Source organism: Epinephelus fuscoguttatus, linkage group LG7, assembly GCF_011397635.1.
Source record: "Epinephelus fuscoguttatus linkage group LG7, E.fuscoguttatus.final_Chr_v1".
Lineage (NCBI taxonomy): Eukaryota > Metazoa > Chordata > Actinopteri > Perciformes > Serranidae > Epinephelus > Epinephelus fuscoguttatus.
This window is the reverse complement of record NC_064758.1, coordinates 35,635,921-35,663,057: the sequence shown is the minus strand read 5'-3', so window position 1 is coordinate 35,663,057 and position 27,137 is coordinate 35,635,921. Positions and strand designations below refer to the sequence as shown.

General features: G+C 41.6%; 1 protein-coding gene across 1 annotated transcript; it reads right to left on the bottom strand.

Moving 5' to 3' along the window:
* Positions 1–2,877: 2,877 nt before the first annotated feature.
* cacna1fa (calcium channel, voltage-dependent, L type, alpha 1F subunit a) lies at positions 2,878–25,246 on the bottom strand. Its single transcript, XM_049581012.1, has 37 exons — positions 25,116–25,246; positions 24,995–25,021; positions 23,785–23,945; positions 23,438–23,663; positions 23,081–23,288; positions 22,839–22,959; positions 22,653–22,725; positions 22,064–22,127; positions 21,916–21,973; positions 21,725–21,821; positions 21,420–21,549; positions 21,248–21,307; positions 21,036–21,142; positions 20,667–20,754; positions 19,223–19,330; positions 18,458–18,510; positions 18,213–18,359; positions 17,220–17,421; positions 16,952–17,110; positions 16,754–16,864; positions 16,576–16,659; positions 16,152–16,172; positions 15,918–16,052; positions 15,723–15,788; positions 15,484–15,575; positions 13,821–13,980; positions 11,572–11,699; positions 11,358–11,454; positions 11,166–11,268; positions 10,950–11,051; positions 10,641–10,765; positions 9,643–9,989; positions 9,369–9,533; positions 7,866–8,254; positions 6,405–6,517; positions 5,990–6,322; positions 2,878–3,532 (listed from the first exon to the last, which is right to left on the bottom strand). Coding segments are annotated over exons 1-37 (4,869 nt in total). The 5' UTR covers positions 25,118–25,246; the 3' UTR covers positions 2,878–3,325.
* Between the last annotated feature and the right edge of the window lie 1,891 nt (positions 25,247–27,137).

Sequence of the window (27,137 nt, the reverse complement as noted above, 5' to 3'; positions counted from 1 at the left end):
AAGTGGTGTAAGACGACGTTACTGCAAAGAGACCCATACATTACAAAAAGACACAAACAACCACAAAATGACACTAAAGCAACACAAAATGAACAAAAAAATTCTATGAAATTACCTCAAAGAAACACAAAATTACCTTAAAGAGACACAAACGAATACAAAAAGACAAAAAACAACCACAAGGAGACACAAACACAAACAACTCAGAGACTCTTTATCTCCTGACATAGTTTCTCTAGATGGCATTGCTCTGGCCTCTACCACTACCGTAAGAAACCTCGGAGTGATATTTGATCAAGATTTGTCTTTTAATTCTCATTTAAAACAAACCTCACGGACTGCATTTTTTCATCTGCGTAATATTGCGAAAATTAGGCCTATCCTGACCTGAAAAGATGCAGAATTGGTCCACGCTTTTGTTACCTCTAGGCTGGATTACTGTAACTCTCTATTATCAGGTAGCTCTAGTAAGTCCTTAAAAACTCTCCAGCTAATTCAGAATGCAGTAGCACGTGTACTAACAGGAACTAAGAAATGTGATCATATTTCTCCTGTTTTAGCTTCTCTGCACTGGCTCCCTGTAAAATCCAGAATTGAATTTAAAATCCTACTGTTATACTTATAAAGCTCTAAATGGTCAAGCTCCATCATATCTTAGAGAGCTCATAGTGTCATATTATCCCACCAGAACACTGCGCTCTGAGAACGCAGGGTTACTCGTGGTCCCTAAAGTCTCCAAAAGTAGATCAGGAGCCAGAGCCTTCAGCTATCAGGCTCCTCTCCTGTGGAATCATCTTCCTGTTACGGTCCGGGAGGCAGACACCGTCTCCACATTTAAGACTAGACTTAAGACTTTGCTCTTTGATAAAGCTTATAGTTAGGGCTGGCTCAGGCTTGCCCTGTACCAGCCCCTAGTTAGGCTGACTTAGGCCTAGTCTCCCGGAGGACCCCCTATAATACACCGGGCACCTTCTCTCCTTCTTTCTCTCTCTCTCTCTCTCTCTCTCTCTCTCTCCCTCTCTCTCTCGTATTCTATTTCTGCATCTTCCTAACTCAGCCATTCTGGATGTCACTAACTCGGCTTCTTCTCCGGAGCCTTTGTGCTCCACTGTCTCTCAGATTAACTCATATCGCAACGGTGCCTGGACAGCGTGACGTGTGTGGTTGTGCTGCTGCCGTGGTCCTGCCAGATGCCTCCTGCTGCTGCTGCCATCATTAGTCATTAGTCATACTTCTACTGTTATTATACACATATGACTATTGTCACACATGTATACTGCCAGATATTAATACATACTTTCAACATATTGTACCACAGTAGCCAGAACTATAACTATAATATTATTACTTTCAACAATGTTGTTGTAAGCTACTGTCATTACCTGCATCTCTCTCTCTCTCTCTCTCTCTCTCTCTCTCTCTCTCTCTCTCTCTGTGTGTCTTATTGTGTCATGTGGATTACTGTTAATTTGTTATGCTGATCTGTTCTGTACGACATCTATTGCACGTCTGTCCGTCCTGGAAGAGGGATCCCTCCTCAGTTGCTCTTCCTGAGGTTTCTACCGTTTTTTTTCCCTGTGAAAGGGTTTTTTTGGGGAGTTTTTCCTTATCCGCTGCGAGGGTCATAAGGACAGAGGGATGTCGTATGCTGTAAAGCCCTGTGAGGCAAATTGAGATTTGTGATATTGGGCTTTATAAATAAAATTGAATTGATTGATTGAAAATTGACAAAATGACCAAAAACTGACACAAGAAGACCACAAAGAGAAGCAAAGGAACTACAAAACAACATCCACAAAATCACACAACTACAAAAAGATACAAAATAACCACAAAGACAAATAAAATTACTCAATAAGACACAAAATTACCTCAAAGACACACAAACAAATACAAAAGACAAAAAACAACCACAAAGAGACACAAAATGACCAAAAACTGACACAAGAAGACCACAAAGGAACTACAAAACAACATCCACAAAATCACATAAAAAGAACTACAAAAAGACACAAAACAACCACAAAGAGACACAAAATGACTACAAAACTGTATGAGATGACCAAAAAAAGACATAAAATGACCTCAAAGGTACATAAAGGACTACAGAAAGACAATTAACAACCATAGGGAGACTCAAAATAACTGCAAAGCAACATAATACAACTAGGGATGCATGATAATATCAGCACGTCATTGGTATCGGCCGATACTGGCTTTAAAATGAACTAGAATCAGCAAACAGGCTTTTTCTTATTTTGCACAATGAATGAATATTACATACGTTAAAAAACATTGTAATTCATGGCTCCATCTGCTGGTGGGCCGTCACAATAAGAGCATGCATGTGTAATATGTTAATTCCACTACAGAAGATGATCAGTAAAATTAGGTTGGGAAAAAAGTGGATATATCAATATCAGTATTGGCTATCAGTCATATGAGTTGCAATGGGTCTTTGCATATCAGTTCCCAGGGGTTCACTGTCTCATAATCCGCCCATGTGTGTTACTGTTTTGCATGATGCTTCTTTATATCTAAAAGGGGAAGTGAAACCCAGATGTTGTCCATCTGCCGGTCCATTAATGGCTGATTATATAATTCACTCTTTTGTGTTTTTGCTTCAGTTTGCAACATCCATTATAACTCTGCTGTGAAAAAAAGACCTCTCAGCTTAAGTACACTGTTCATAGTGGTGTGTTATTACTGCACAGGAATAATAAGAGAAACATAAATAAAACAGAACAAAGACTTGAGAAAAGATGCTTTATTTAAAGTCACAAAAATTTTTGCTATGAGTTTTCATGTTGCATATTAAAGGATATTCAATATTCAGTATATTTAAATATTTCTCTAAAATAGTGAATGCTGCTGGCCACTCACATATAAATCATTATAAATGTTTTATTGATCTAATAGTATCATATTTTCTATTTTAAAGTTTATACAGGTGTATAAAGTGACAACAATTCAAGTACAAAATAAGAATACAATGCAAAAAATATGGTCCTTTGTCGTAGTGACGCTAAGAGTCACAGTTTCCTGTCACATTCAGTGGGCTCGTCTGCAGAACACTGCAGTCAAAGTGTTCATAGGAGGTGTTGTTGAGTCCTGCCACATACTGACATGTGCTCTTATAATCAGTGTCCGTTTTGGCATCTATTATTAAAAGTAAATCTCACCGACACAGCATTTGACAAAGTAGACAAAACTGTCTCAGATCGTTCTCATGTCATCCAGTCCACTTTCTCTTTTCTCCAGATTTAAACACACACATTTCCTCACACCTCACTTTCTCACACAGTTTATTTCACTTGTGCTGATCTCAGTAAGAAATCACGCAGTTCATTTCATCGGCCAGCTCGTCCTCAATGCGAGAAATCGACTGGCTGGCTCCGCGAGCTATGAGGTCAGCCGCAGCGCTCTCCATGTCGTCCAGGCTCATGTGACAGGCTTCGGCGATCTCCCGCTTGGCGAAGCTCACAAACTTAGGGTCCCTGGCGTACATCCCCAGACCCTCGGAGATCAAGATCTGACACAGCAGGAAAAAAGCAGAGGAACAATGATGTAAGAGAGGATTATGCTTTCAGCCACTCATTCTCCAACATGCAAACATGCATGTCTGTCTGATTATCATTATGACCACTGCACAGAGAGTTTTATCAGCTCAAAGAGTCACTTTGCTAGATTGAAATGCAAACAGTCACAACTTTATTTCTTTTATCACAATGTAAACAGAGCAGCAACAGCAAATGGAGCTGCACTTAGCAGAATGAGAAATGACTCAGCAGTGCAGTGATATGTAAAAGCTTCAAACTGTGTCAGAATTAAAAAATAATTAATTTTTCTTTACCGCTGCTGTCCGGCTGACTGTGGAATTGTGTTTTCTTTATATTTAAAGGTCCAGTGTGAAGGATTTAGGGGGATATATTGGCAGAAATGAAACATAATATAAGAAGTATGTTTCTTTAGTGTATAATAACCTGACAATAAAAATCGTTGTGTTTTTGCCACCTTAAAATTAGCGCATTACATCCACATAGGGAGTGGGGCCTCACCCAAGTAGATTGCAATGTTGCACCACCCTGTTTCTACAGTAGCCCAGAATGGACAAACCAGTCACTGGCTCTACATAGGGGCATTTATGATTTCGTGTTGGACACCATAGTTAGCAGCCCCTGTCATGATCCTGTTATCTTGTGGACTTTGTTTAGGAGTTTTCTGTTTGTGTTCCTTGTTTCATGATATTCATTCATGTTTAATCTGCTTCCTCTTTTATTTTGTAGATTCTCTCCTCATGTGTCGTGTCTGTTTTTACTTCCTGTCTTTGTGTGTTTTTCGCCCTGTTCCCAGAGTCTTCCCTTTACACCTGTTCTGTATTAGTCTTGCTTACTCCACCCTAGTGTTCCCCACCACACCCTTGTTCTAAGCCAATCCCCATTTCCCGCTTTTTGCTTGTGTCTCGTTCTTGTGATTAGTTTTCTGTGTCTATATACCTGTGTGTTTCCATTTGTTCCTTGTCAGATCGTTTGTGTTCATCCCCGTGTTCTTGGTGTTGTTCCCTGCTCCATTTCCTGCCTAGTGTCTTGTGTTCTGTTTGGATTTTTCACCTGAGTTAATTGTATTTTCCTGGTTGGTTTTCAGTTTAATTTTTGTTCTTCTTTCTTTTGGATTTTCAGTTACCTGCCTGTTTTGAGTGTTTTTATCAGCTTTATTAAAGCTGCTTTGCATTTGGGTCCTTCCTGAACTGACTGATGACAGCCCCTCCGTGATGAGAGCATCGGTAAAACATCCATTTCTTAATGTGAAACTGCTTTATTTAATGTTTTTATCAGTTTTGATCTCTTGGTCTGTTTGTTTTGGACAGTAAGAGACCTCTGTGGATAATTAATCTCCTGGTTAAAAACCTCCTAAACAATAAACACAGAAGAAATCCAAACCAGGAGAAGTTTCAGCTAGTTGCAATCTGCGGTCCTCACCACTAGATGCCACTAAATCCCCCTAAATCTTTCACACTGGACCTATGTGTAGAGTTGCAGTATATATCAGACCATATCCTGGAATATTAAAGGATAGGTTCACATTTTTTTCCAAGTCATATAAAAATCATTATAAGTTTGGCTTGCTGTAATCATCCTCTGCTCATTCCGGCCATAAAGAGATGCCTTCCTAACATGCGTCCAATGACAGAGAGAGAAACACTTTCTATATTTATATTATATATTTTTATTTAGAATATATTCACAGCTTTACCTTACCATCAGGCAGTCCTTTCTCATGGGGAACCGAAGCTGTTACATCACTTTCTTCAAGGCCAGACTCCATTGACAAAAACAGTAATTTTACCTTGCTGAACACAGGAGCTGCTGGATTACCTCTGCCTCCATCAATTAGTTTGTTTGTGTTATTGCATGACTTTGGTGAATCCGAACTAACTATTTAAAACACCAAAGTCACACAATAACACAAACAAACTAACTGGTAGAAGCAGCAGTAGACCAGCAGCTCCTGTGTTCAGTGAGGTAAAATTACTATTTTTGTAAATGGAGTCTGGCTTTGAAGAGAGCATAGGTACGTTTTGCTTTCAGTTCAGTTCCCAACTAAAAAGGACTGTCTGACAGCTGGGTGTCAGCTAGTGTGCACTTAAACTGATACAGATTTTTTAGGTGGCTAACATACAGCTTTGTTGCTGGTACTCTTGCCTGTGTCCACAAACTCAGGGCACACTGACTGTCTTCTAATGTAGGTAAAATACTGACTATGATGAAGAAGCTCTTACAACTTACAGCTTAGACAAATCTACATGATCCCTTTAACACAGCTGTTAAAATGTGGATTTACTATAGGCTGCCAGAATGTTAGTTTTAGTAGAAAAAAAAAATCGACCTGCCAGAGGACTCAAAATAATTCAAAATAGTGTATATGTTTTTAAGTTGTACATACTGGTGATCTTTTATTCACAGAGATCCCCTGCTACATTATTACTCACCGACTCAACCAGACTGTCTGCGCTGCCTTTATCTATGAGGCCTTGGGTGACCGGCGGCATCCTCACACTGGTGAAGGTCCTCGTCTGACCGGGATACCATCCAGGTGCCCTGTTTCCTGCAGGGAGGCTGGCAGAGCCGTCGCTCCACAGCGGCTGGGTGGTGCCGCTGGCCTCGTCCACCAGGATCATAGGGGTGTAGATGAGCTTGCCCCTGCGTCCTGAGGGGGCGACTATTCCTGGAAGAGGAGTGGTGCCAGCTGCTGCAGTATTTGCCCAGGAGGCAGATGACATCGAGGACACGCTGCTGGGCCGAGAGTCCAGACTGTGCTGGGTCTGACACAAGAGGAGGAACAAGATGAGACTTACTCTGTGTATGAACAGGAACATTTTGAGAGTGTGTGTATGCGTCATTTACCTGTAGACGGGATCTAGTTGGGGATGTGTTCCCACGGTAGTTCCCTGGGATGGGGAGGTTGTCCACACTGCTCTGTGGTTTCAGACACTGTAAGTTAAAGGACGGCTTACGACCTGGAACAAAAAGCAGGTAAGTGTTAGGAAACTAGCTGGGATGCATGACTATAAGGCGGTGTGGAGGGATTTAACATCAGCATGGCTGGATTCACCCACCAGAGGGCCACAGGGCAAAAATGACCTCCCCTACTGTCCCGGCAAAAAATCGGCAACTAGCAGACGTATTAGAATGGTATATGTAGTTAGCATCTTTTATTTGTTTATGTTGTTTGTTAGCTTGTGGGCTAAGGAAGCTCAAGGGTCCAGTTCACATGTAAAAACTGCACAGCCTAACGTGTTCACTGTCAAAACACTCACTACGCTAATGCAAACTCTTCTCCGTACTGACACGTCCACTCTGTGCTGGAGGCTTCGGGTTTCTTTGTTAGAGATTGTCATGGTCCGGCTGTGCCTCTCCCTCATTCCTTGTTTGTGGTTGGTCTCCTGCTTGTTCTCCCTCTCTGTCTGTCTGTCTGTGTGTGTGTGTGTGTGTGTGTGTGTGTGTGTCTGGGCATGGTGTTGCATTCCACTCCTGCTGCCAATCAACCGGCACACCTGCGGCCCATCACTCATCAGACTCCAGCAGTTATATTTTCCCAGCTCTAAACTCAACTCCTGTGAGTGGATGTTTAAAGTCGTGGTGAAACAAAGATTAGAGCGTCTTTAGATTCTGTATTGTGACGCATTTCCCAGTGAAATGGAATATTTGATCAGAGTACAGTTACAAGAGAAATTTCAATCAAATCCTTCCCATTTGATTGTGACTTAGAGTTTAGTGTGACACGGAGCTAGTTTTAGAACGTAAGGCTAGTCACCTGTTTCTATAGTCAACTGGCTTGTAGTGAATCTGCTGGTCAAGTCAAAATGACCACAGACAGCGTGTTTACTTGCTGAGGCAAGCCCTCTGTTTCCATCTTCATGGTGTGCTGGTGTTGGATGGTGTGTCGCAGCTGCTGCTCACTCTATGTGCCTTTGTGGCTGTAAGTTGCAGACTGACTGATGGGTGGTCGCCGTGATATTTGTTGAAATTGGATGGTACTAGCTTACATAATCATGTGTCATTAGGTTCTACAGGTACAAAACATGAGTGGATTTTGATAGAATAATATGAAGAAGTGTTTTTTTTGTGTGTATTTTGGCATACATTGTTAAACAGGTGCACAAAATGTCTGGGGATGTGATCTGAAAGGGTTTAAAAGGCATTTTTCATTTCATCTCAACCTCAAAATAGCTGCACGTAAATTTTCTGTTGCAGCTCTAGTAGCATGTTAGTTGTTAAAACAGCGTAACTCTGTGCATTGCACACATATAATTAAATTACAGACACTGTCCCATGATAAAAAAGGAAAACAAAAATGTTCCTCACCTCTTGGTATGGGAGGAAGCAGTCGTCTCCTGACAAACTGTGCGCTGTTCTCACTTCCATTGTATCCATTCCCATTGAAACCGTTGAACGTGCTGCCGTTCTCATTGCCGTTCATCGTACTTCCGTTTCCATTGGCGCTTATGACACTGCCGTTGTCATTGTAGCCTGTGTATCCATTCCCATTATATCCATTTGTGGCATAGGGAGTGGGGCTCGCAGTAACACTCTCTCCATTCATGTTGGTGCCATTATAATCGTTGCTATCAAAGCCGTTGGCTCGATGGGTATCGTAGGGTATTTCCCCGAAGCTGCTGTCTGCTCTATCCAGACTCTGACTGTTGTAGCCAGTCTCAGTTGGCTCAGGAGAGACGGGTTCTGGATACACGTACCTGCAAGATCCACACCAAGAGTTTTAACATGAGTTGTTATTGAGCAGATTGTCATTTTGGGAAATATGATTTTTGCTTTTCTGCTGAGAGTTAGATTGTTTGCCTATTAAATATGCAGCTGGAGACAGAAAATGGTTAGCTTAGCTTAGCATAAAGACTGGAGATGGGGGGAAACAGCTAGCCTGGCTCTGTTCAAAGGTACAAATATTCAATACGAATACAAATTTCTCTCTATGCCCTTCATCTCCACAGACAACCCAGCCTTCATCATTTCTTGTGGATTGAGTGGATGCATTTTTTCTTTCAAATCTCCTTTCTGTCAGTCACTCCAAGCTGCTCCAGTTCTTTCTGTGATTTCTTCTTATGTTTGCAGGATCTTGAGAAGACTATCTAAATGGTTGTCAGGTGTGACACCATTGCTGGGGTTAACCATAAAAACAAGCCAATCCTTGTTTACAGTATCTGGTAGCTTGATTCCTATAGACTTGGCTACCAGAGGATTTTTATTAGCACCTGTGTTACCAAGCTCTGGAAAGTCAGCTAAGGCTTTCTTCACAGTCTGGATTAAATCATTCATTTTTCTTGGTGGATCTGCTTTTAGACGGGAATCTTTTCGAGTTCTTCAGTTATTTCTAAGGCCACTGTTGCTTCATCTCCGTATCTGTTTTCTAGGACTCTAAACATGTCTTTCATTCATGTTTTTAATTTTGGGTTGGACTGTAACTTTAACCCAAAAGGAGGCCCCAGGGCAGACCCAGAACACGCTGGTAGGATTACATATCTCATCTGGCCTGGGAACACCTTGGGGTCCTCCAGGAGGAGCTGGAAAGCGTTGCTAGAGTGAGGGACGTCTGGGGTGCTTTTTTTGGCCTGCTGCCCCCGCAACCCGACCCTGGATAAGCGGATGAAAATGGATAGATGGATGGATGGAACTTTAACCACCTGTTGGCTCCAGCTTCATATTTAGCGGATAGATGTGAGAGGTATTCATTCCCTTACCTACCTCTTGGCAAGTAAGCAAGTAAGTATGTAAGTATTCAAACTATTCCTTAATTTATTCATTTATCACGTAGTATATTTTGTGTCTGTCTTTACTCCCTTGCTTGTTTCTTACCCGTCTACTGATGCCAGACTTGCAGCGTCTCCTTCAATGCTGTAAACCTGCTCAACTACTTCGACTGTAGGCTCCACAACTGGTTCTTCAACTACAACCTGTGGTATTTCTGGAGGAGGCAGAGGAGAAGGAGGAGGAGGAGGCAACTCACTGATGGAGTCCACCCTGAACAAAAGAAGACACAACTCAGTATGACTTTCTTAAAGCAATATACAGAACCTAAATGTGAATTTACACATACAATAAACACAGCTTTACATACAATGAAACACACCTGACAGGCAGGGGATTAGACTTCACAGGCTGCTCTGTGACAACGCTGACTCCCGCCAGCTCCGATCCTGGTCTCTGGTGCTCCTGCAGGCCCGTCACCTGCTCTGTAATCACGCCCCCGTTGGCTATCTTGGGCTCAGGTTCCATGAACACAGTCACCTGCTCTACCAGCGTGTCTATAGGTGGCAATGGCGTTGTGGCAGGCGTGGTTGTCACCGAAGTTCCAGGCTCGCTGTCGAATATTTCATCGCCGGTCATCTCTCCGTCGGCACCCTCCTCTTCTTCCAGGTCACAGGCCATTGCCAGACGCATCTCTGGAGCCAGGTCCTGCAGCGTCCGCAGCCCTTGCTAAGAACACAAACACACCTCTGAACATTAATATACAGTACGCACACCACATATAATAATAGCATCCAGCAAATATCTAGTAGTGGAACAACTGTAGTTGAGTAAATGTACAAAAGTATCGGCACCAAAATACCTTTAAAAGAACAGTGTGTAAGATTGAGGTGATGCTGAGTAATGTCCAGAAAAGTGTTTTTGCAAGACATTATGTTTTCACAGAAAGCGAAGTCGACCTTTGACCTTTTGGATATAAAATGTCATCACTTCATCATTTCATCCTGTGAGACATTTGTGTGAAATTTTGTCAGCAGTAAAGTATAAATTCTTGAGCTGTGGCAAAAATCATGTCATGTAAGGTTACAGTGACCTTTGAACACCAAAATCCAATTTGTCAGTCATTGAGTCCAAGTGGACGTGCTGTGCCAAATTTAAGAAAATTCCCTTGAATCATCAAGAATGGGACATACACACGCATACCTTTCAAATTCATACTAGATATATTCATAGAATCTGGATTTTTGGAGTAGATGTGATACAAGGTGGCTGAACTATTTTGTGGGTAAAAAAAATCATATTAGAGACAAATTATTAATTAAAGCTGAGTACTTTGTGTCTGGAGGGGATCTTTAGAGTGAAAAGAACTATTTAGGTCACCTGCAGAGAAGCCGCCTTGTCCTTCCTTTTTGATTTCCTCTCCCTCTCCTTCCTCTTGCGGAACTTTTTAAAATAGTCCTGAATCAAGAAACTGGCATAAAACTTCCCACACGTCACCTCATCCCCTGAGGAGGAACAAAAAAAACGAAAGAAGCGATGAAAATGTGGTGGACCAAATGAAGACATACAGGATCATTTTTTAAAAACAAATTATTTTCCAATGCTGGCATGGAAGTCTCTAATGGCAAATTCGAATTCAGTGATCACAGTTTTCGTCATGGCTGGCAGCTATGTAAATTCCTGTTGTACCTCTAGGGGGAGGAATGACTTCATCAATGAGCTTGGGCTTGGTGCGCTTCCAGAGCTTCTTAATGATCAGCTTCAGCTCCTCATTCTGCTGGTCGATGGGACCTGAGGGGGACAAAAGAAATAAAATCTTTTAAGAGAAACAGCATCCTAACAACACTGAGGTGAGGTACACTCAGACAAGTGCAGTAACCCTGCCTGAGCTGCATGATATCTAACCTTCAGTCTTGATCTTGAGTGAAGTTCGGACAAGAGCAAACAGAGTAGCACTGAAGGTGACTGTCCCGTCAGCGTGCAGTGGGACGTTCATAGCAACCAGACGCTGAGAGGACGAGAGGACGAGGCAGAAGGAGTGAGATCTGATCATGTTCTTCACATCAAGTGTATAGCAATGAATTTATGTCGACTTACCTTGCAAGCAACACGATGAGGACACAGTTTTCCAAAACCAAGAGGTGGCTGAATCCTGCGCAGCATAGTGACGACATCGATGTGTTTTATACGACCACTGGAAGAGGCAGAAAAATTCACAATAAACAAATGTTTACTGACAGATTTTAATATTCTGGAGACAGTTAGGGGGAACGAGCAGAAGAGCAGAAGGTTAAAGAGAAATGAGTTTTACGTGGCCTCTGGATCGTAGTCCGACCAAACTCTCTTGAACTCGTCCAGGTGGTGCGTGCCGAGCACAGTCCAGTCTCGTGTCAGGTATTCAAAGTTGTCCATGATGACGGCGATGAACAAGTTGATAATCTTGATGGAGAGAAGGACAAACACAATAGATACTGATGACCAACATGTCACTTAAAAAACAAGATTTAATAACCAATTTATGACTGGGGTTCATTGACATGTGGCTGTTCTCTTCTAGGGTTCTTCTAGGTTTCTTTTCTGTGATTATCTTTCATAATGACAAAAAATCCATCCACTTTTATGAATTCTGTAAAACCCAGCAGGACAAAGGGGTCTGGGTCTATTTAGCAGCAGGGGAGGAAGTCTACAGGTTTCGGACACTTAAATTTAATGCCTTTAAAAGATTTTCAAGATCATTTTTAACCAAATTGAAGACTGCTTTTTGGACAAATCATCTTTTTCTTTTCTAAGCATTGCAGGAAAGTACAAAGGTAAGTAGAATACATGTGAAACAATCGGTTTTATGTAGGAATACAGTTATTAGAGTGAACTAGGTTATCGACATTTTGCCGACAGACAAATGCATATATAAAGTAAATATAAAAGGACAGCATTGGGTTCAGTCAGGGGTGTAAATATAGACAGTGCAGGCAGCACGGTTGCACTGGAGCCTGTGAGGTGGGGGGTGGACCCTCCAACAATGTGTTGGGTGGTGAACAGGCTCTTATGAGTGATTGCCACCTTGGAAATATGCCTGTGTTGAAAGAACTCTCAATGAATTAAATGCAGTGCCATTTGATATATATGCCCTTGAAAAAGGCAAACCCATCTCTGCCATGTCTTTTTTTGTAAGTAGTCACTATCATCTATCACAAAATTACATGCTTATTCCAAATAAACTATAACAAACTATTAAAATTGTTACATTAAATTAAAATTTACTGATTTTCTGTGGTATTTTTGTGATATACAGATATGCAGTGATGATTTTGGGCTGATATGTATGTTAATGTTATACAATGTCAAGTCTCTGATCATGTGATGAGATGATACTTGCACAATAGCGTGCACTAACGAGCCTGTCATAATAGCGTGCACTGGGGCCCGTCGTAACTACCTGATGCCACTGGGTCCAGTGTGAGGTTTAAAACACTGGAAATGCGGACTTTCATGCAGAAAAGTTTGACTCATTCTGACTAAAATAAATTAAAATATGGATAAATTAAATTAGATAAATGTTTGAGCAATTAAGACCTCACAAATTTAAATTTAACACTATTTAATGACTTTTAAGGCCGAATATTCACACAACACCACATCCTGCCAGGGAGGGTCCTCTGTTAAAGGTCAAAGACCACACACACAGACCGATGGACGTCAGCAGCTCACAAGAGAATAAACCACAGAAGGAATGTGGGACACACAAGAAGAGACGGAGTGAACATGAACCTGGACCTGTGGTTGTAAATCTGACTTTAAGGAAACAGGGAATGAGCTAAGACTGAGGAAATGAGGTAGATTAAATGTGTAGTTGTTGGAGGAGAAAGGTTAGGACTGGGCTTTTTAAAATAAGGAAGTCATACTCTGCAAATTCATTTTAAATCTCTGCGATGCAAAGGCATTTTAGTGTGAGAACTGGGTGATACTTTAAGTGAATTTAAGGTCCTCAGCACCACATTTAATTACACTCTATTATTAGAAAGCACTGATGGTGATTTTAAGCAGGTAATCTATTTTCCCTAAAGGTCTGCTACATCTTTAAAAGAGTACAAGCTTTCATTTCAGTGCTTCAGATTAAACCCTGTTCTCGTACATTCTCCAGGTTTTAAGTCACCTTCATCTAACCTGTTTAATGTCTGAAAATAGCAATGAGGTCACAGAAATGTTAACAAAATATTTGCACCCTTTTAAATCAGGATTTTGTGATTTGGCTCTGCTGTCTGGATTAACAAAATCCACGGATGTGGGAGTTCTCCGAGGAGCTGGGAATTGGAGAAGACAGGGTTAGCTTTTTAAAACTGCTCCTGCTCAGCTGCTGTAACACTACCCTCTCTGCTTTCATCTGACTTTGATCCCACTTGACCTGACAGCCTGTAAAACACAAGTCTGAATTAATTAGACCTAAATTTAATTTGGACTCAGCAGGCTGCATCAAAAGGAGGGAAAGTGTTTTACTCTAAATGATCTGAGAAGTAGTGATTAAAAAAAAGCAGATCCTTTATCCTCCTCAGCTTCGCTCACCAGGTAAGCACAGAGCATGAAGAAGCTGATGAAGTAGATGTAGGACAAGTTGCTACCGCAGGTGAACTCTTCACCAGGCTCAGTGTCGGCTTCTGGGTCACAGCGTCTACCGGGCAGAGCTGCCAACATAATCTCCTGCCATTGCTCCCCAGTGGCACACCTACAAGGGCACAGAGACGGAGCAGTGTTTTCATTTCACCTTTACTTACACACTAAGATCATTTACATCTAGCTTTAAAGGAGGAGAAAGCGATAATTTGGGTTTTCCTCCCACTAATGGAGGAAATATGGAATATTGTGCTGGGGCTTAAAGAAATACTTCACCCCCTAAACGATCATGAGTATCAATTACTCACTTTGTGTTACACTGAATTTGTGAAGAAAACTTTGATCTTCTCACATGACACCACAGTGAAGAAAGAATCCAAAAATGGATAAATTTGTTGATGAATTGAAGTAAAAGGAGTGCACATTCATACAACAGCATAACTACATCAAAACATCCGTTTTGACAATTCATGCAGTATAGTCCAAGTCTCATTTAACCCTTCCGACAGGGACTGAATTGATTCATTTGACTCCATTGGTCAAAACAATAATTTTATGTCACTGAACACAGGGGCTTCTTGTCTACCTCCGCCTCGATCAGTTAGTTTGTTTGTGTTATTGTGTGACACAAACAAACCAACAGATCGAGGCAGCAGTAGACCAGCAGCTCCTGTGTTCAGTGAGGTAAAATTACTGTTTCTGTCAGTGGTCTGGCACTGAAGGAAGCATAGATAAGTTTCACTTTTAGTTTAATTCAATCCCCATCGGAAAGGGCAGTGCTGGGCAAGTGACTGATTAAATGAGACTTGGTTTACACTGCATGAGGTGTGTGATAGTCGTAAATCAACGGTTCAGTTGCCGACGACATTCAGCCCCCATCTGCCACTCACTCTACCCTGACCAGCTGCATCAGTGAAATAAAATCCTGGCTGCAAACCAACTTCCTCAAACTTAACTGTGACAAATCAAAGGTCATCATCATTGGTCCCAAATCAAAATTCACCCATAATTTCTCCCTCTCCATCGATGTCTCCACTGTGCTCACTTCCCCCCACATGTCCGTAGCCTTGGTGTCATCTTTGATCAAACCCTCTCCTTTGACCAACACATCAAACACATCACTAAAACAGCCGTCTTCCATCTCAGAAACATTGCCCACCTCCGTCCATCCCTCTCATTAGACTCTCATTAAAGCATTCATCACATTCAGACTGGAGTACTGCAACAGTCTCCTCTACGGTTCATCATCCAAAACACTGTCCTTCATAACCTCCACTGGCTCCCTATCCCCCAGCATATCCACTTCAAACTCCTCCTCATCTCTTATAAAGCCCTCCACAACCTGGCTCCTCCCCAGCCTGTCTGAGCTCCTCCACCAGCACACTACCTTCTACACTCTCAGGTCTGCTGATGCCAACCTCCTGTTCTCTCACTTTACAGCAGGAAACGGTACTTCAAAATAAAAGCTTTCTCAGTTTTTGGATTCTTTGTAACTAACGCACAAAAAAATCATTTGAGGGGTGAGGAAGTATTCCTGTAATTTACATTTGGCAGCTAATATAAGAAATGGAAGTAATATTTGAGCATCTGTCTTTTCCTGGCTAAATTAGTTCACCTGAAGAGCACCAGAACAGCCATGAAGAAAGTCTGGAAGTTGCAGTTTCTGTTAATATGTGTGTCGTCATCGATGGCCACTTTCCCAAATGTCTGAAAGGAGAACAGTGGACTGAGTTAGAAACAAACAGCTGCAACTCTAAGGTGACAACAAGAAACTTAGTGAAGTGGGGATGCAGATAAATATCTTGTATAATTTAAAAGCCTTGATCCTGAATCAGTTTGATGAGAGAGACTCACCTGCATGCCGATCACAGCATAGATGAAGAAGATCATGGCGATGAGCAGACCAACGTACGGCAGGGCCTGAGCAGAAATGAATCCAAGAGCACAGTTACATAAAAGAAATTTATACATGTCATGACAACATGTTGCAGTCATGTCATGACAACATGTTGCAGTCATATATTGGGATTATGTGATTTATTCACGGACCTGGAGTGACTTGACAAAAGTCCAGAGGAGTGTTCGGATGCCCTCTCCTTTGCTGAGTAGCTTCACCAACCGCAGGACTCGGAATAAACGGAAGAATGTGATGGACACTTTACCACTCTCTCCTTTACCTCCACCCTGGAACAAAAGAAAAATGCTCGAGCATGTATTATCTTGATGTGTAAACTCAAAACCTGACACGCAACAAGAGTTGCAGTGGTGGCATTTTGCTCTTACCTCTCCGTGGCCGCCTCCTCCCTGGATCCATATCACAGGTGATCAACAACAGAGGAAAGACATTAAAACAGCCATCAGGATCAGGCATAAATGTATCAATGCATTTATTTTAAACACACCAGACTTGGCCTATAAAAATCCACCAAAACTCCCAAATTCCCACAAAATATAAGCATGTCCTTGATGCCAGTGATGGTGAAACTTTCTGGCAACTGTATTCTCTTCTGGTTTAATTCAGATTAACTGATTTATATTATATACAAAGGGTTCTTTAACAAAGTCTTTATTATTAGGTAATATTATCTTGCTTGAAACTTAAAGGTTAAGACTTGACACTTGCTTGCGACTTGCACATACATGACCTGCTCCCTCCTTTGGATAAACATGCTCTCTTTTGTTTTATCAGCTAATGGAAAAAACTTACGCTGAACTCAGAGACTGCGATATCCAACACGCTCCCCACAACAATCAAGGCGTCAAATGAATTCCATGGATCGATGAAGTAGTGCTGCAGGGGAAAAAAATACACAAAATGAGAGTCAAAAAGTCGTGTTGACAGATAAATGTTGTTTCCAAAGGTAAGAGAAAGAGCGAAGCCTCACATGAGCCCGCAGAGCCAGTAACTTGATGATCATCTCTATGGTGAAAACGACAGTGAAGATCATGTTGAGGATGTCCATGATGGAGGTGAAGAGTTTAGACTGCTCATAATGCTATGAGAGAAGAAACAACACAAAAAATGACATCACACCACTCAAATAAGTTTCTGTGTTTCATGAAAGAGTTGTGTGAAATGATACCTGAACAGCCAGAGTGAGAGTGTTTCCCAGAATCAGCACAAACATGACGTATTCAAACTGGCTGGAGTTGATAATTTTCCAGAATTTGAGCTGCGACGGGTTTTTAGGGATGTAGATCTTTATAGGCTGAGCTTTCAGGGCGTAGTACACACACTGACGCTGGACAGAGGGAAAATAGAAGAGAGGGGGCATTATTCACTTTGAAAATCTTAATCTTAAATAATTATTTAATTGATGAAAGTTTCTGAAGTTTAGGAAAACATCAAACCTGATTTTTGTTGAGTTCACAATTTTTGAATTCGGCCTCTCCTTGCTCTCGAAATGTGATGATGACAAAACCCACAAATATGTTCATCATGAAGAAGGCGATGATGATGATGTAGATGATGAAAAAGATGGAGATTTCGACTCGGTAGTTGTAAATGGGACCACGGTTGATGGCGTTGGCGTCCACGGCCCGATAAAGAAGCCTTTATACAAAAAAAAACCCCACAACGGTGAGGTCACATTTTATAGAAAAACATTGATTTAAAGAATATAGACTTTAAAGGGTAAGGTGTGGTGATAATCATTTTTTTTCTCATTGTCAACAAATCCAATGAAATGACCAAAACCGACATTGAATTGATCCTACGAAGCAGCCAGAACCTGATACATCCTCACAGAGATCCACTGTTTTCCAAAAACACACCAATGCAATGCAATGACGGACATGTTCCTTCATTTTGATGAACATAGACACTGTAGTTTATTTTGAGTCAACCCCACAAACAGGATCACTACAGGACCAAATATGTATCAATCCGCAACAGAAAATAGTCCCCAACAACATTCAGAACATTTATACAGCAGCAAACCACTATTTGCTATGTAAACATATAGCGGAGTGATATCGTCTCGAGTCCTGAGATCACACTCCCTCTGTGTGAGTTGCAATATGAGCTTCTCTGTTACTTGTTCATCTGAGTGCATGTGAGTCCCTGTGTGTGTCCCCCACTGGCCACCGTCAGCTGCTAACCAGCTCAACGACCTCCATGTTGAGAGCCGTGTGCAGGCAATCCCATTCTGAATGTCGCGCATAGCTCCTTTTAAGATTTACACCTTCAGTAAGAATGGCAGATCAGAGAGGTCAGAAAGTTTGATGAGATGAACCAACACACTTTTGTCTCGTTATTTATGGGATTTGTTGACAATATTAGAAAAAAAAAATAAACACCAGCTTAGTCTTTCACATTAAAAACAATGTAAAGTCACTACTCACTGCGGCCAGCCTTCAAATGTTGACACAGTGAATAAAGCCAGCATGCCCATCAGCACGTTGTCAAAGTTGAAATCACTGTTTTCCCAAATCCTCTCTCTCACCATGGGGTGGTTCATATCTCCGTCTTTATAGACCACGAATGTCCCCCTGAAATCAAACACACACACACATTTAACGACAGTGACGGCACGCTAAGAGACCGCCAGGTGCTGTATGTTGTGTAAAGAAATGAAGAAGAAACTAACTTGCACTCCACAGGGGTGTGTTTGGCTTCATCTGTGCAGCTGTAGAATCTGCCCTGTAACATTAAACACAGGAAAATTAAAACTTTTAAAAACACTTGTGTAAGTTTGAGAGAAATACAAGGACATACTCTCAGTGGCCACTTTATTAGGTACACCTGTACAATGTGATGCAGTCCAAAACAACACCTCTGCTTTCTTTACAGAGCTCATAATGTTCAGCTTTAAGTGACATTGTTGGAAATGTGTGTGTGTTGAGGTCAGTTAAAAGTGTTTCTATTTTTTTTTCCCTCCACATACATACATGAGAGGGGAAGGATTAGAAATGTCCCTCAATATACTACACATACTCATATTTGTTGATGAGCCTTACATTAAGGTACATTTATGGAACTATATCTTTTTATATTGCACATTATTTTTTTTTACAATTTTCAAATAATGTTCTTCTATTCTATATTCATGTTTCTTGATTTTTGCAATAATTGCTTTTATGTTTTATTTAATTTAATTTCATTATGTTTATGTTATGCAGCAGTACTCCTTGTATGTAAAAACTGTAGTAGGCAGTACATTGGATTCTGATTCTAACACAGTCCAGTCCAACACCACCACCAACACATCATTTAATTAACACCTCTATGGCAGTGAAAAAATGAACATAATTGGCATCATAAAAATAGACTTTATGGCAGAACAGTTGCACTGGACTGCACCATACATGTACCTCATAAAATGGACACTGAATGTACAGACATGAACGTGTACCTTGAAGAGCTGCACTCCAATACAGGCAAACATGAACTGAAGGAGTGTTGTGACAATTAAGATGTTGCCGATGGTGCGGATCGCCACAAACACACACTGCACCACATTCTGTGAACAACAAGGAACATGTGTCAGCTTTGAACAGCAACAAATTATACTCCATATACACTCAATAATTGACCATAAAATACCAACACCTGCACAAAGCCATAACCTTCCAATAAATATTTACTTACTTAAAGGGACAGTTCACCCCAAAATCAAAAATATATATGTTTTTCCTCTTATCTGTAGAGCTGTTTATCAGTCTAGATAGTTTTGATGTAAGTTGCTGAGTGTTGGAGATATCAGTCGTAGTGATGTCTGCCTCCTCTCAAGTATAATGGAACTAGATGTCACTCAGCTTGTGGTGCTCAAACTCAACAGTACTGTCTCTTTCCAGAAATCATGACCCAGTTACTGAAGATATTCCACAGACCTTGTTGTGAGCAGTTTCATGTAGGAACTATTTTCTTTCTGCCAAACTACACCCGCCTACTGTATCACTGTGCAGAATGAAGTGTGCATCTACTCATGGACGAGAAGCTCGTGCTTGTGACAGTGTGAGATGTAAACATTAATGGCGTCTTCCTTGGCCAAGCTCCTTGACACTGTGGGGTGCAGTTTGGCAGAGACAAATAGTTCCTACATGAAACTGCTCACAACAAGGTCTGTGGAATAACTTGAGTAACCAGGTCATGATTTCTGGAAAGAGACATTGCACATCTGCAGTTTTTCAGATGTATTTTTTGGCGCTTTGAGCACCACAAGCTGAGTGTCATCTAGTCTTATTATATCAGAGAGAAGGCAGACATCTTTACAGCCAATATCTCCAACACTCACACCAAAACAATCGACACTGATTAATAGCCAAGCACCAACCTCTGCGGCTGAAAAATTAAGCCAACACGGAAGTGCTAAAAACTGCAGTTCTTTGAATGGCCACTTGAGGCTGGCTCTGGAAGCCAGTCAGTCCCCACAGACCCCCATGTTGAAATGCCCAGCTTACAGCAGAAATTAAATGCCTGGTACAATAAACTGTTTTGGTCTCTATAGCTAATTTTCTCCTTAATGTCAACTGCAATTAAGGGCAGGCAGCTTTGAGTGACAGGCTGTCTGATGATAGTGTCCTCAGCCTCTCAGTCAAATCCACCCCTCCCTTCACTGCATCTCCTCTCACCCAAATATGGTCACTTCTGACTCCAAAAAACCGAGATGATGACGGCCGAAATGCCAAATTTGAGTGAAGTCATGGTGGCTACATCCATTATTTTTTACAGTCTTTGTAAATAGCACTACAGGTGAGAGGAAAAATATGTATTTTTGATTTTAGGGTGAACTGTCCATTCACTATATAATATAAAATACAACAAAAAAGAGAGCTAAACCAAACAGAGCTGTTTACCTTCAGTCCTTTGGCTCTGTTAATGGCTCGAAGAGGCCTGAGCACTCGCAGCACTCTGAGAATCTTGACCACAGAGATTGCACTTGAACTGAGAGCAACAATGCAAAAATATTTAGAGTCAAGAAAACTAAAAACATTGAGCTTATAAAGGATAAAACCAGTGGAGACTGGGCTGGAAAGTAGAGAGTATAAAACATAAAACTTCACTAGGAAAATTAAATCATTTCTTTTGAGTGCTTCCCTCAGACCTCGACACTTTAATGAGACTTCACTGCTTTCACATGTTTCAGCTACACAACAGTGACTCCTATTGATTTTTCTGTCAGAAGACGACTGTGTGTAGTTCGTGTTGGACGGGTTTCTACTTACTGTAAAAAGAAAGACGTGAGCGACACGCTGACAACCAGCAGGTCAAGAAGGTTGAAAGCGTTTCTGCAGAAGGAGCCGGTGTGCAGAAAAGCTCCGTAGACTGTCATCTAGACGAGAGCGAGGGAGGGAAGGAACAAAGTTAAAAACTATTTCATCTACTGTGTCATTGAATTGCACCATGTTTTAGCACAAAGCAGTTTCAAAATCATTACCTTTAGTACAATCTCCACTGTGAAAACTGAAGTGAAAACATAATCTGCATAACCGAGCACCTGAGGATGAGAGAAGCAAGTATCAGTATTGAATCTTGTTTATTGTGAAGATGAAAAATGAGCAGATGGACATGGTTTTTAATGATGTTGAGACTGATGTGGTGTCTCTTACGATGTTCCTGAATGAGTGGGATTTGATTGGATCCTCAGCAGCCAGGGAAATACTACTGAGGATGATGAAGATGAGAATGAAGTTGGTGAAGTACGGGTGATGGATGAGGTTGTGGCAGGCGACTCGCAAACTGAGAAAGGAGGAAAATTACAAAGGAAAGTGGATTATTTTTAGCAACGTCTTGGTGTTAAAGCATATACTAAGTGTCATTCCACCACTGCAAAGCATATAGCACAATATATTGTTACTGTTATAAATGTGTGGTAGACTGAGGTTAATTTGCTGCATGTATGAGCTCAGATTACCAGTTTTTCTTTCCAAGAATGAAGAAGGAGCTTCCGTCAGGGATCGGGACGATCTTCTCTTTGGGCCCTGAGAACTCAGGCTTTAATGGAGCGACTCCTGCAATAAAATAAAGAGCAAACAAGAGACATTTAACATCTTTAATCAGCCTGTCTGCTGTTTCTCCTGCAGAGCGTGACACCATCAGACTCACCCTCCAGCCCCTCGATGGCCCTCAGCTCCTCGTTTTCCTGCCAGTCATCTTCATCGTTCTGCACACCAGACAAAAGATCAGCTGTTTGGCATTTCACTTTTTAACGCTGTCTGATATGGTTCAGTAAGAAGATGAAAAGATTATCTACCCCTGCATCTTCATCTTCTTTCTCTTCATCCTCATCCCACTCTTCTTCCTCTTCCTTTTTCTCCCTGAAAACGAAATGCAAATAAGCTAAGAATTGCTTTAACACAGTATATAGTAATTGTAAGAACCGCTTAAGCACGTCTGTGTTGATATGATACATCATATAGGTTATGATGGTATTTAAGTTTACACAACAGTTTCTGTACACTTTGAATAGAGTATAGTAGTGGACTATATTGAGGTTATGTTTATATGACCTTATATATGTGACAATACAGGCACAAGTTATTCACACCAGGTAAGGCAGTTTAGTGCTCATGACACAGGGAGACTGTGGACGACATCGTGTGTAAAGGACGACATGAAGTTTAAGTTTGGAGAGGAGGAGCCAGGCAGCCATAGGCACATGTTGTTGAATGATTTTGTTGTTGTATGCCAGGCAGTGGTAAATAAAAGTGTTGCATTTAGACGGAGGGCTGAATCTGTGCGTCTGTGCTGGGGAACTCGCAGGGGTGGCAAGATGGCTACAGTCCGCTATAAATGTGTCCGATACCACTGCTCGATCTCATATTTTCTTGTTACAAACTTACTCGACTTTGGATTTCCCGCCGCCTCCTGCCAAGTTGTCCACGGCGATAGCCAAGAAGACATTGAGCAGGATGTCTGATCACAAGATTAAGGAGCCTAATTTGTTTCATTTGGGATTAACGAATCAATGATTTTGTGGTCAAACTGCAAAGGGAATCAGCAGGTGCACAAACACTGTGAAAGGATACAGTTACCACAGACGAAGAGGATGACGAAGTAAATGCACACCACCATATTGGGGAAGATTGGTCCGCCATATGCCATAATGCCGTCATACATCACGGCGTTCCAGTCCTCTCCAGTGAGGATCTACAAAGAATGAGAGACACAGAGGACAGGAGTGAGAGACCTGTAATTAATACTGCAATACATCACATAGCTGAGTGGAGAGGGTATTAATACTGTGAGATACTGAGGAGATGTAAATCACCTGGAAACAAGTGAGCAGAGCCTGAGGGAAGGAGTCAAAAGTACTTCTCTTCATCTGAGTCTCGTCAAAGTTGAATTTGCCTCCAAACAACTGCATGCCCAGCAAGGCGAAGATGATGAGGAAGAGGAAGAGCAGGAGCAGCAGGGAGCAGATAGCTTTCATGGAGTTGAGCAGCGAGTTGACCAGGTCGGATAAAGCAGCCCAGTGCCTGGAAACAACAGAATCAAAGAGGGTACAGATTAACATCAGGAAGTGAAGATAAGATGGAAAAGATTTTATCTTCATCACTTGTTCCTTCCTCATGCAGCCAACAGAAAAGCTCCAGATGTTTTATTAACAAACTCTGGCACCAATTACCGGGTCATCTTGAATATCCTGAGCAGTCGGATGCAGCGCAGCACAGAGATGCCAATGGGCGGGATGACTTCCATCTCTACAAGCAGCGTCTCCAGGATGCCGCCGCACACCACGAAGCAATCAAAGCGGTTGAACAGCGCCATGAAATAGATCTGCAGGCCGAAGGCGTACATCTTCATCAACATCTCCAGAGTGAAGAGCAGCAGCAGGATCTTGTTGGCTCGCTCTGAGGCACAAATGAAGAAGAAGACATGGAGTCATGTTTTATCTCAAGTGAAGCATCTCAAAATGTAGAGCTGAAGTACAGCTCAGCAAAAGTTAAAATATAAGGAGAAATGGATTCTCACCCTGCATTTCTGTGAGCCACTTAGGTTGCCCATAGTGCTCGGAGGCGCTGGCCACTGTGTTGAGAAACACCAGCAGAAGCACCAACCAGTAGAAGTTTGTGGTCTTAACGGCCACACGGCAGTTCTTTCTCATTGTATGATTCAGCTGACACAACTGGTCACTAAAAAGAAAAATTGAATTAAATTAGAGGTGTAACAACTGAAATTCTTGGACTGAGCCCTTTTTCATGTTCTCATCCCATTAAAGGAGTACTCTACCCACAGAATGATCGTTTATTGATCAGTTCCTCACTGTGTGTAACTTTAAATTCAAGTCACATGCCTCCATGGTGAATGAGGAATGCAAACATGGAGAAAATTCTTGATGAATTGGACGTACAGGGGGCTGCATCAGTTTACAAACTCTCATCCAACTCGTGCAGTATAATCCGAGTCTTATTTATCCAGTCGTATGCTCAGTACTTTTCAAACACATGTACTGTTGCTAAAACATTTCTGTAATAACGCAACTAAGCCATTTCATTTGGCAGATGAATTTAGTGGGTCATTTTGGGTCATTCAGATTTTCTTGATTTCATAATTTTTCCTTTATGTCTGTGCTTCTACCATATATAAGTAGGTAAGTAAGTAGGTATAGTAGGTTTTTTGTCTGTTTAAATTGTGTTTCTTGTTATTTCCTACTTGCTGTACAGCCTACAGACAAAGTTGGTGCAGTTTAAAGTCCAGTTATGAATACATCGATCACAGATTCCTTGTTGTGTTTCTGTTTCTGATCTAGTGGACCTGTAAACTCCTTTCTTAAACAGTTTTTTTTGGTCTGCTTGCTAGTTTGTTTGTTATTAGCTTAGCTTTTTTAGCAGTTACTGACTTCACTATTTGGCTCAGTTGTACTGTTGACCAGTTGTTCTGTTCTGTTATTGTTATGCCCTAAATATAATATGAAATATACATAAAATATGTCACTTAGTGAGGGGTCGTCGGGTTGGAAAGGGGTCCCTTAGGAAAAATGGTTGGGAACCACCGCCTGGCAGAGATCTGCAATCTGCTGAGTACACTTTTCTGATGGGTTCTTCGTTCACCATGGAGGCATGCGAGAAAAACAAACTTATCTTCATGAATTCAACGTAACATGTGGCGAGTAACTGATATACAAATGATGATCTTGTGGGTGAATTATTCCTTTAATACAGTGTAGTACTAAAAATCTTACCAGAAGCTGTTCGCCATCATCTTTGCCCTGAGAAAACAAGAAAATGTGCAAAATCATTAACTTCATTAACACCTGCATGCCAGCAATGAATCCAAACAGTGTTAAATCTCTGTTGTCTTACATGAGAGAAGCACAGCAGCCATTATCATCATCGAGGTATGCTATATCATCATCCGAGTCTGACTCTGTTAATCACAGAAATGTAAGTCATCTGTTAAGAGAAATCATGTAAAACAAACACGATAACAGACGGAGACAGCTGACATACCTCCACCATCCTCACTGTGTTTGTACCAGCCAAACTTCTTCATCATCTTTTTCTTTGCGATCGCAGCACCTTTGAAGTCAAACAGAGGCAGATCATGTATGAATATAAAGCTACATGTTTGTGTCTTGGTTTGTGGTTTGTCTTTGTGTGCTAAACTGACGTTTGTTTCCTTCTTCGTCCACATCTTCGGCCTCTATGAGCCAGTCCATGTAACCAATCATGTCCTCCTCCATCTGCTTGCTCTCCTGTGCTTTCTGCAGCTCACCGCGTGCCACGGCCTTTTCTCTTTCCTTGGAGAACTCTCTGTGCACAGAGGACAAGTGTAAGGGACTTCTTTTGTTTCTCATGACACAATAAATGCACAGAAAGCTAAATGCAGCAGCTACGTACCCGCTCAACACACCCAATACGAGATTGATAATGAAGAATGATCCAAAGATGACCAAAGAAACAAAGTAAATCCATGGGATCTCGTAGCCGATGGCATCATTCATCTGGACAGAGACACAGACTAAGTATTTTCAAACACCACAAATAAACGTGACACTGTGGAGGATGTAGAAGTGTGTGTTTGTACCCAGTAGAGAACGTCTGTCCAACCCTCCATAGTGATGCACTGGAAAACTGTCAGCATGGCGAAGAAAACGTTGTCAAAGTTTGTGATGCCGCCGTTGGGGCCCTCCCATTTGCCCCTGCACTCAGTCCCATTCCCCACACAAAAGCGCCCGCTCCCGGCAAACGCACAGGGCGACGGATCATCTTCCACCATGAGACCTGGAGCAGAGACCAGCACTGAGACAACACATCTACGCAACAGGCGGTGTATGAAATCTGTTTTTAGTTCAGAGAGCACAAACCTGTGCTGGAGGAGTAGCATGTCTTGTGCATCCTGCCGATGAAAAGCTCCAAGCCGATGATGGCGTAGATGATGATGACAAACATGACCAACATACCGATGTGCAGAAGGGGGACCATGGCTTTCATGATGGAGTTCAACACAATCTGTAAACCTGACAAGGCAAAGACACACTTTTCAAATGGTGCACATGGGACACCGCCGTATGGAGTCAACATGGTAACTTCGCCATGATAGCTAAATGCTATCAGCTAAACCATTAGCTAGACCAGTGATTCCCAACTGGTGGGTTGCAGTCAAAAAGTGGGTTGTGGGTCCTTTTGAGATGACCACAAGTGACTCGCAAACATGTCAACTTTGTAAAAAACATACTGAAGTACAGTGAATTTCTGGCACAGAGCTTTTAACGTTTCTTAACAGAGAGAGCAGATTAGCTCAACGACATGGCCAAATGCAAGCTTGGAGCTGAATATATTAAACTTTGTGGACCTAAAACTGATGACCGTGGCTGGACCAGTTGGGAAACACTGAGCTAACGTTAAACCATTCATGATGGTTGATTGATAAGCTCTCACAAATCAGCCAAAAACATTTAGTTCCACTCCAAAATTACATATCAATGCTAACGTATCCTTTTCATGCTATCCTGACTGAAGTAAAGTGTTACTATTGGTAAGGTGTTACATTAATAAGTTCCCATCAGCAACTGATGGGCACATTGATGGATCCTGACTCTCTGCAAAGCTAACGAGTGGAATACGCTCTATATGTATCACCTACTTGCTAGCTAACACACAATGTATGTTAGCTAACGTTCTGACTGGGATTTAGCATAACACTGCAGGAAGGTAACTATTCATAAAATTAAATTTTCATAACACTTTACAAATCTATCACAGTTGACAGTGATGTAGCCTACGTAACATTCTAGTTTTATACTTTTTAATACATTTGAAAGTGATGAAACAGAGAGAAATGAGTTAGCATGTTAGCAATCCTGGATCCCTTGTCTCAAAGTC

Coding starts and splice junctions, on each gene's coding strand:
- cacna1fa (XM_049581012.1), bottom strand. Junction 23,946..24,994: donor ATGATGGCGAACAGCTTCTG/GTAAGATTTTTA, acceptor TTTTCTTTTTAG/TGACCAGTTGTGTCAGCTGA. Junction 21,550..21,724: donor ATTCTTGGAAAGAAAAACTG/GTAATCTGAGCT, acceptor CTCCTTTCTCAG/TTTGCGAGTCGCCTGCCACA.